The sequence below is a fragment of the Phalacrocorax carbo genome, chromosome 1, assembly GCF_963921805.1.
Source record: "Phalacrocorax carbo chromosome 1, bPhaCar2.1, whole genome shotgun sequence".
NCBI classification, from domain to species: domain Eukaryota; kingdom Metazoa; phylum Chordata; class Aves; order Suliformes; family Phalacrocoracidae; genus Phalacrocorax; species Phalacrocorax carbo.
Genome location: NC_087513.1, coordinates 195,131,034 through 195,140,168, shown reverse-complemented (window position 1 = coordinate 195,140,168; position 9,135 = coordinate 195,131,034). Strand labels below are relative to the sequence as shown.

The window sequence follows — 9,135 nt, the reverse complement described above, 5'->3', positions numbered from 1 at the left end:
CTCCCCCAGGCACAGGAGCCCTTGATCAGGTTGTATGGCCATACGGCCAGCCTGCGGGCCAGCACCCAACCCCTGGCCCAGCAAGCCATGGAGCTACATGCAGCCAAAACGTGGCGCAGAGGCTTTGGGGCTGGTGGTCCTATTTCCCCAGCTCTCCCAGGCAGTGAGAGCTACCTTGTCCATGGGGCCAGGCCCTGGCAATCCAGTCCTCCCTGTGCCGTCCTGCAGATCCTGCTGGCCTTTGGCTTTCAGCAAATAGATGAGAACAGGGTCAGCAAGGAGAAAAATAAAGCGCCCAAAGGCAGAAAATGGATATGTTAAATAAATTTGATGAGAGAGAAAATGGAAGTTTTTCCATGAGGTCAAATGCCGGAGAAGTCAGAAACCCACATGACATGTTTAGGGCTGGACAGTGCTCCCATCCCTGCTGGGGCCTGAGCCCAAAAGAGCCAATCCCACACCCAGCCCTGGGCATGGCTGCAGCGTGGCCATCCCAGCCCAGTTGCACAGCCTCACTTTTCAGTGCGGTTTCTCCCGGCCGTAAGTAAGAAGTACGCACGGCAAATAGCCAGGGCGATTTGGCCAAATCAGCGAGATTTTTCTTGTTTTCATTACCAGGCTGGTGAGTCGTTTGGCACCCCTGTCCTGGTCCCCACCATTTAACCAGCAAGTGGAAATGGGCCACAGCCTGTGCCTGGTGGGGTCTGGTACAGCACAAGGTTCTTCCGAGGATTTCTCCTCCTGGCGGGGCTGCGGTAAAACCTACATAAAGCTGATAAAACCAAGGCGACTTTGGAAACCTAGCTGGAAAAAAACTCCAGACAAGCCAAAAATTGTAAGGAGGTGAGAAACAGCACATAATTTAACCGACGGGACATTGCACAGACAAGCAAGGCTCCTCACTCCAGCATGACAGGACGTCTTCTTCAGAGGAGACTTCATTCTTCTGATTTCTCTGCGCTGCAGCTAATAAATCTGGCTGGGTGACTATCAGCACCGGATTTATGGGCTCTTTTACAAGTGTCTAACATTTAGCAAATCACTTCTGAACCGTTTAAGTAGCGCCTTATCTCATCTGCTCTGGCCCTTAGGGCAGGATGAACGTTTTGCATATTTATGGTTACAAGAAAAAAATAAAATAAAATGTAATAAAATAAAAAAAATGTGCTTTAATTTTCTTTTTTTTCCCTCTTAAAATTCATCGTTAGCCCAACAACATTTCTAAGGTGTTTCGGACCGATCCCTGAGATTTACCGGCGGGTTGGCCTGGCAGGCAGCGCCCCCCCCACCCCCCCGCCTTTTATCTAACAAACTCCAGGGTAAAGAAACCACCGAAACATAATAATAATAATAATAAAGCGATGGCCACGCTTCCCCCGGACGACGAGACACATACACTGTACATCTGTACACACGGCCGGCCCCGCGGGGCGGTGTAGTGCATGGGCGGGGGGGGCCGCTCCCACCGCGCCCCCCCCGGCCCCGGCCCGGCCCGGCCCGGCCCGGCCCCGCCGCGGCCGCTCCCTCCGGCAGTCCCTGCGCCCCGGTCCCCCGGCCGCTGTCACTGGGGGACGGCGGGGCCCAGCCCGGCGGCGGCCGCCCCCGCTGCGGGACCCTGCAGCGGGGCCCCGGGGCTGAGCGGCTCCGCCCCGCCGGGCTGCGCCTGCTGCAGCTTCTTCTTGTTGATCTTCCTCTCCTTCGCCCGCCTGTTCTGGAACCAGATTTTCACCTGCCGGGGGCGGGAGGGGGGGATAGGGGAGTGAGGGGGGTGGGGTGCCCGCACCGAGAGCGCATCGCCGCTTCGCGCATCCCCTCTCCGTGCATCCCCGCCCCGCACATCCCAGCCCCGCTCATCCCCGCCATGCGCACCCCCGCCACGCGCATCCCCACTCCGCACATCCCGGCCCCCCGCATCCCCGCCCCCCGCATCCCGGCCACACGTGGCGGGCGTGGGCAGCGCCGCGCGTGGGGACAGACCTGCCTCTCCGACAGCCCCAGGTTGGAGGCCAGCTCCGCTTTCCTCCTGATGGTGATGTAGCGACTGTAGTGAAACTCCTTCTCCAGCTCCAGCCGCTGGTGGTCGGTGTACACGACGCGGTACTTGTCTTTCGTCCTGGTTTTAACTGCGGAGAACAAAGCCGGGGTTAGGAAAGCCAAAGGGCCTGCGTGGAGCGCGGGTCTCCTCTATGCGGGTGCAGGGCGAGCAGGATCGGGCCTCCCCGGCTCCCCGCTCGCCTCTCCCTGCCCCGGGCTTTACTAAGCACGGCTTGCAGTGGGGAGAGGAGCGGGGACACGGGGCACGAACCCCGGGCATGCCGGCTGCAAGGGCGAGCCGAGAGCCGGCTCTCGGCCCCTGCCCCGCCGCACGCCCGCGCATCGCGCTTGGGACGCCTTTATTGTGCACTTGCTGTTGGCTTTCGGTTTTGTTTTGCCTTCCCTACCGAGAACAAACTTTTGACGAAGAGAAGGGAAAATGGAAAAGAAATAAAAGCCCCGTTCAGGGCACGGCAGCTTCGTTTCTAAACGAGAAACACCGATTTGAGCGCGGGGAGCCGGCAGCGGCCGTCGGGGGCCCCTCGGGGCCCGGCCGAGCTCCGGCCCGGCTCCCCCCGTTTCTCCCCCGGCCGCCGGCGCCGGGGCAGCGACTAAAGCGACTTCTTGGTGACCCTGGAAGCGCGACATGAACTTCAGCGCTCAAAAAACACCCCCCCACGCCCCCGAAAAATCAAACCCGACGACACGGGAAGGCGAAAGCCAGCGAGCGGCCGGCGAGCGTGCATCGCCGCAGCCGCTGCCCTCCTTTCCCCCGGCAAGAGGGTTTCTTGTCGAACTGGTTGTGTCCCCGGCCCTCCCGTTCCCCAGGGAGCCGAGGCGGGGAGTCTCTGTCCCCAAGGTGCTTAATGGCTAGCAGGCTGACTTTGTTCAGGTAAACTCTCTGCAAACCACAACAAAAGCACCCTGTAAAGATACAAGCCTGATCAGAGAAAACTCCCCAGAGCCGGTGAATAGGGAACACAATCCCAAACAATGCAGGACAAGGAGATCTTATCAAAGAAAAACCCTTCTCAAAGCCTTAATGACAGCCACATTCTGTTTGAATTACCACTACTGAACAAATGGCGGCAGGCGCTTTCATCCCCCCAGCCCTGCGCATTAACATAAACACTGGCTCCAAAGGCAGAATTTGAATGGAGACAAGGGACCGGCCACCACCGCACAAGCCCAAACTGTGGGAACACACCGGGCTGCTGTGGGAAGAGCGACGGGGCTGGGAGCGCTCTCCCGCCACCGCCAGCCGGGGCCGGCACCGGGGCTTCCCTCCGAGGCGCGGCGGCCGCGGGCGTGGCCGGGACCCCCACGGCACCCCTCCCCGCCCGGGGAGCCCCCGCCGGCCCTGCCGTCCGTCACCCAGGACGGGGGATGAGACAGGAATGCCAGAATTTGCTGCGATACTCGGCACCCTTTTTTTAAAAGCCACTATATATAAATATTAAAAAAAGAAAAGACGAAAAACTAAAGGGAAAAGAGCAGAAAACAGCCGTGGAAGGGGTGTATCAAAGCGGGGCGACACGCACCTCCCCCGGCAGACGCGGGAGGGAAATAAAAGAGAGGGTCTGCGGGGGAATTAACATCACAAGGGAGCGCGGCGCCGGCCATGGCGTGACCCGTCCTGCCCACGGCAGCCGCGGGGGGACCGGAGCGGGGGGGGGGGCACGCCCTCGCACCTCCCGGTGCCAGCGGCCCGGTCCGGCCCGGCCGGGAGCACAGCCGGCGGGGGTCGGCGGGCAGCCCCGTCGGGAGGCCCAGGTCGCAGGGAAACCTTAGTAAAGGGTAGGCGCCCAGTGAGTCAGAAACAAACGCAGAGCGACACCGGCCGATGATTTATATGACTATAATTGGTTATAAAAATCTTCTAAGTGGCTATAAGCGGACGAGCGGAGCGGCGGGAGGAAAAGCGAGCGTTCCTTCGGGATCCCGGGGCATTCCGCCGTGCTCCGCCGCAGCCGCAACCCCGGGCACCGGCGTCCCGGGGCCGGTGGCGGCCGCTCCCCGGCGGAGAGCCGCTCCTGCCCCTGCCTGCCTTGCTTGCGGGCTCAGCCCGGCAGCCCCCGTTCTTCCGAGGACCGGCCCCTCGATGGGGGTTGTTTCGGGGTGATTTCGCACCGCGTGCCGGCGGCACCCGGGGGTGGGGGGGGAGCGGTCTGCGGGGCAAGCCCCCCGCCCCGGCCCGCACTTACCCTGGCTGCTGAGCGGGGTCTGCGCCGGCTTCCTCATCCACTCGCAGAGGCCGCGGCGCTGCCCGCCGGGGGAGAGCGGCTCCGGGGCGGCGGCGTTGGCGGCGGCGTTGAGGGGCTGCATGACCCCGGCGGAGCAGTGGGGCGCGGGGCCGGCGTGGTGGTGGGCGTGCGGGTGGTGGTGGTGGTGGTGGTGGTGGTAGTCGGCGGGGCTGTAGGCCATGGCGGCGGCGGGGGAACCGCCGTTGAGGCCGTGGACGGCGCCGGCGGCTGCCGGCGCCCCTTGGCCGTAGGCGCCCCAGTCGTCGCGGAGCGGGGCGGCGTAAGGCGCCGGCCAGGCCGGGCCGGGGGACTGGGCGCTGTCGAGGTTCACATGGTAGCCCCCGTAGTCCGCGTACTGCGGGGCGCCCACGAAGTTCTGCGCCGCCAGGTTGAGCCCCCCCGAATGTCGCACCGGGCCGGGGTACATGGGCCCGTCCTTCTCCAGGAGGTAGCTCACGTACATGCTGGCGGGGCCCCGGCGGCGGCTCTCCGCATGCTGCTCGGGGCTCTGGCAGCGGCGCGGCTGCTGCCTGGGGCCGGGCTGCCCGGGGCGGGGAGGGGGCAGGCGGAGGGGCCGCGGCCCCGGCCCTGCGCTCCGCGCTCCGCGCTCCCGGCTCCCGGTCCGAACCCGATGGCCGGCAGCACTTACATGATTAACGATTGTTTACAAGGCTCTATTAGTAATGGCCCAGACACACCAAAGGCAGGTGACGTGGAGAGGCGCTGGGTATATAGCTACTACCCCTAAAAGACGATTTGCATTTAAAAAGATAAGGAGAGGGCAGCGACCTGATCACAGCTAAATATTCAAGCCTTTATTGTTTAAGAGCTTCCTCCTTCCATTGCAACCTGGTGCACTTTAACCTCCAATCACAGGTTCAAAGGATGAAATCAAGAGACTTGCAAAAGACAGAGAGGGAGATCTAAGGGCGAGGGTGGGAATATGGGAGCCGTGTATCGCCGCCGATCTGTAGGCAGCACTTTAACCAGCTCTTCTCCGTGCTTGGGGCTGGGGGGGTGGGGGGTGGAAGGGGCGGAGGAGGAGGCAATTTTGATTAAAAATCCACAAAGCCATTTTCTCGTGGTTGTTTTAAGCAACAAACCCCACCGCGACGGCCTACTGCTTTTTCTAACGCGCTTCCCACCCGCTCCCGCACCCACTCGGTCACGGGCGATGAAGGAGAGGTAAGAGGAGAAATCCACCCCCCACCCTCCGAGGCCGCAGCCTCCTTCCCCCCGCGTCTGCCCGCAGAGCTTCGAGGCCAGGCGCTGCCCACCCTCCCCACCCCGGCCGGTGCCGGGGCGGGCCGGAGGTGCCTTGGCCTAAAACACCCTCGTACCCGCCACCGGAGCGGGGCCGGAGCATCTCCCGCCCTCAGGAGCCTGGGTACCGACCAGGGGATGGTGTGTGCGTGTGCGTCCCCCGCCTCCTCCCGCCACCTCGAGGGGGCGATTCCCTCGCTGAAGGCCGGACGAGCCCACGGGGAACCCGGCGACTTGCCCCTCCACGTACAGTCGCTTTTTCCCACCCCGACGCCTTGGAAAACCTCTGGAAATGCTGGCCCGGGAAGGGCGGCACCCGGGCAAGCGGCAGCCGGCTCTCCCGGCCCAGCCAGCCCGCTTTGAAGAGGCGACCCCCTCTCAGCTTCCCCCCACCGCTTTTATGCTTTAACTTTTCACCCTGAGCGGGGACAATGCGAGACAACGTTTGCATATTCGCATCTTTTCCCATGACACAGCGAAGAAACCTCTCACCCGCCGAGAGAAAAAAAAAAAAAAAAAAACAAAAAAAAACCAAAAAGGGAAAGGATGGGGACGGGCGCGTCCCCCCGGTTCCCCAGCACGTTTCGCCGGGGCCGCGCAGCACCGGCCGTCCCCGCCGGCTTTCCCGGGCGCTTGGGGAGGGTGCGGGTGGGCTTCCCCACGGGCCCCGCGCTATCCCGGCCACGCGTGTCCCCGGTTTTCCGTGAGGAGATCCGGATAGTCGTGTCTCATGGGGTATTTTTCCTTCCCCGTGGGTGGCTGTTCTGCAGACCGAGGACTGTCCCTCCCTGGGTCACTGAGACTGGGCATTTTGCAGCTGACGGCGGATTTCTGCCCTGCAGGGGCAGATCCCCCGATCCGCACTCCCTGAAAACCCCTGCCCTCCGTTCCACGGGGCCCTTTGATGCTGAGCGTGCGGCTGCCGCGGAGCTATGCTTTGACCCGAGTGGGAATAATTCAGCGACGTCTCCTAAAGTATCCGTGTCAGTGGTCGTGTGGGAAGGACGGAGCATCCTTCCCGGGGAAGACACCACGGGCGGCCCCCTCGGAGCCGCCGTGGGTACCCCGGCTGCGAGGAACGGGTTACCCCAACCCTGTACACAGCCGGCAATGCAACGCCTGCACCCACGCCGTCACTTTGTCGTTCGCAGACTGCCTCTGACGGCCGCGGTGGCGACCCTACGATAAGAGCAGCACAACAGCAGGGATGCGGGGACGCCTGCCAGCCGCCCTCTCCAGAGGGGGTTTCTCTCCCCGCTGCCCATTCTCACCCCGCCCCGGCGCGGGGGTAACGGGGAGAGGGAGCCGAGCTTGCAGCCCTCAGCGCTCCCCGAGCGAGAGACTGAAATGTAAGTTTGGAAAAGAAATGCTTCAGTGTAATCGCCTCTCCCGATAAGCACCGACACAGCCGATCTATGCGGATGTGAATTTGATGATGCCATAAACGGAGGAAGGGGCCATTAAAATGACAAAACTCTGAACATATTGTATTAGAACGAATCAAAACCCTGACAAACCCCGAGCCATCTCGGTTTGGTGTCTGAGGCTCCATCCGTAAATCCCCGGCAGGCAGGTGGCAGCGCTTTGGGGGGAGACCCGACGCCAGACAGAGCTGGCGGGGCTGGGGGCGGCGGGGACGGACGAAGAGCCGCGGGGCTCCGGGGGGGATCAGGACAAGGCCTTCGTCGCTGCCGAGGCCCCGGAGCATCCCCCGCCGCACAGCCGCCGCCCGCCCCCGGCCCGCCGTAGCCGCCTACCCGGCTGCTGGGGCGGGGGACCCTCTGCCCCTGGGACCCTCTTGTTTCAAAATAAGAGGGATCCCGAGCCGCCCACACCCCGAACCTAGGTGCCTGGGGGCTGGCCGGGCTTTCTTTCGTTGCGGCTGGGATTTGTCCCTCCTCTCGCCCCCGCCAGCGATCGGTGCTTCCCAGGGGACTGGGGAGAAGGGGTATCTCTCTCAGCTGGGTTTCCCCCCCTTTCTCCGTGCGAGTCCTGGAAGCGGCGACCAAGGCGGGAGGTTTCCCGAGCCCTGGCAGCTGCCCGCTCCTTCTCCGTCTCCGTCCCGGGGCCTTCCGTCGGCGCCGGCCCAGTGCCTCTGCCCCCGCGAGAGGAACGGGGACCCCGGGGCCGGACCCCGAGGCCGGAGCACGATCCCTCCCTCTTTGCTTCCTTCAGTTTTATTTAATTTTTTTTTCCTATTTCGTTAGATCCTGAGCAGGGAAATGCAATTCAACGCCTCTCAACCTGACAAGTGCCTGATCCGGGCTACCGTTTGTAGGGAAATCTTTTTTTTGTTTTTCCTTTTCCTCCTCCATGCTGATCCCTGTATTTTCACCGAAGGGCCGTTTCACCCAGACCTCCGGCATACGCCGGGCTCCCCGCCTTCCTCCTTCAGCTTCAGCCCCAGCCTTACTTCTTGAGCTGAAATTATCATTTCCGAGGGGATCTGCCCCGGGAGGAGTCAGCTCAGCGGCACGGTGGCGTGAGAAACACCGGGGGCAGGGCGCCGCTGCCCGCTCCCGGGCCGGGGAGGCGGCGGCCGGTGCCCGGCTCTGGAGCGGAAACCTCGCTTCGGAGCCGACCCTCACCGTCGCCTCGGGCCCCGGGGCTGGGGTAGACTGCGGGGTAATGGAGCGGGCAGCACAGCCCGGGGACCCCCGAACCGGGCCACAGACCTCCCCGTAAGCCCCGGGAAGGGCCGCGCATCCCCCGCGATCCCTCCTGCATCGACGGCTCCCACTTGCCGGGACCCTTACCGGGACGAGGATTCACCACCTTTATTTCTAACAATTTTCGAACTTAAAAAATTTATTTTTCTGTCACTTAGAAGAAGATTGGGTTGGGGTGGGGGGGATCTTTCCCCACCTTAACGACGCGGAACCGGGAGCTTTGTTCGCAAGGTTAACAAAAAAAAAAAAAAAAAGCCTGCTTGAAAGCCCTGTGGTGGCCGCAGAGAGCGAAGGGAAGGAGGAATCGTGTGTTAGTTAGTCCGACCTGTGGAATTTATGACTCCCCCTAAGCACAGACATGATAAGGACTTAGAAAACATCTTGGATCTTTTCAAGCCGGCAGCCCCCGAGGCTTTGATGTAGATTACGTTGCAGAATAACCCAATACTTTTATCGTGGGGTTGATACTCGGCTTGTTTAAGCACATGCCTCCAGGAGCGGGTTAGATGATCCCGAGCGGCTTCGCCTTGCTGGGAAGGAAGCAGAGGCCGGGGGGAAAGGGGAGGGCGGTAACATGTGCCAGGCTGGGGCCCCGCCGCCCTGTGAGCCCCGGCCCCGCCGCCTCGCACCGGCCCCCGCCGCGGTCCCGGCACAGGTGCTGCCGGGCCTGAGCTCGCATCGCCCCGGCTCCCCTCCGGGAAACAGGAACGCAAGGAGAGCAAGGGAAAAAGAAAAACACCAAAAATCCCCCAAAGAGCCAAGCTATACAGCAGGGGCTTCGTGCAGGCACAGGCCGGTGGGGCTGTCCCCAGCCGCTCGGGTCGGGTGGCCAGATCTTCCCGGAGAGACGCCCGGAGTGTCCCAGGGGACCAAAGGCTGATCCCCGTCGCGTCCCCTGGCCCTATTTACACGGGCCGGGGCGTTGA

The 9,135-nt window shown here is 62.6% G+C and overlaps 1 protein-coding gene across 1 annotated transcript; it reads right to left on the bottom strand.

Moving 5' to 3' along the window:
• Positions 1–1,146: 1,146 nt before the first annotated feature.
• On the bottom strand, positions 1,147–4,939 carry CDX2 (caudal type homeobox 2). The gene is made up of 3 exons (XM_064437578.1): positions 4,239–4,939; positions 1,978–2,123; positions 1,147–1,729 (listed from the first exon to the last, which is right to left on the bottom strand). The coding sequence occupies exons 1-3, from the start codon at positions 4,738–4,740 to the stop codon at positions 1,562–1,564; spliced, it is 816 nt and encodes a 271-aa protein (XP_064293648.1). The 5' UTR covers positions 4,741–4,939; the 3' UTR covers positions 1,147–1,561.
• Positions 4,940–9,135: the final 4,196 nt, after the last annotated feature.

Coding starts and splice junctions, on each gene's coding strand:
- CDX2 (XM_064437578.1), bottom strand. CDS start 4,740: ATGTACGTGAGCTACCTCCTGGAGAAGGACGGGCCCATGTACCCCGGC. Junction 2,124..4,238: donor GACCCCGCTCAGCAGCCAGG/GTAAGTGCGGGC, acceptor TGTTCTCCGCAG/TTAAAACCAGGACGAAAGAC. Junction 1,730..1,977: donor TGGGGCTGTCGGAGAGGCAG/GTCTGTCCCCAC, acceptor CGCCCCCGGCAG/GTGAAAATCTGGTTCCAGAA.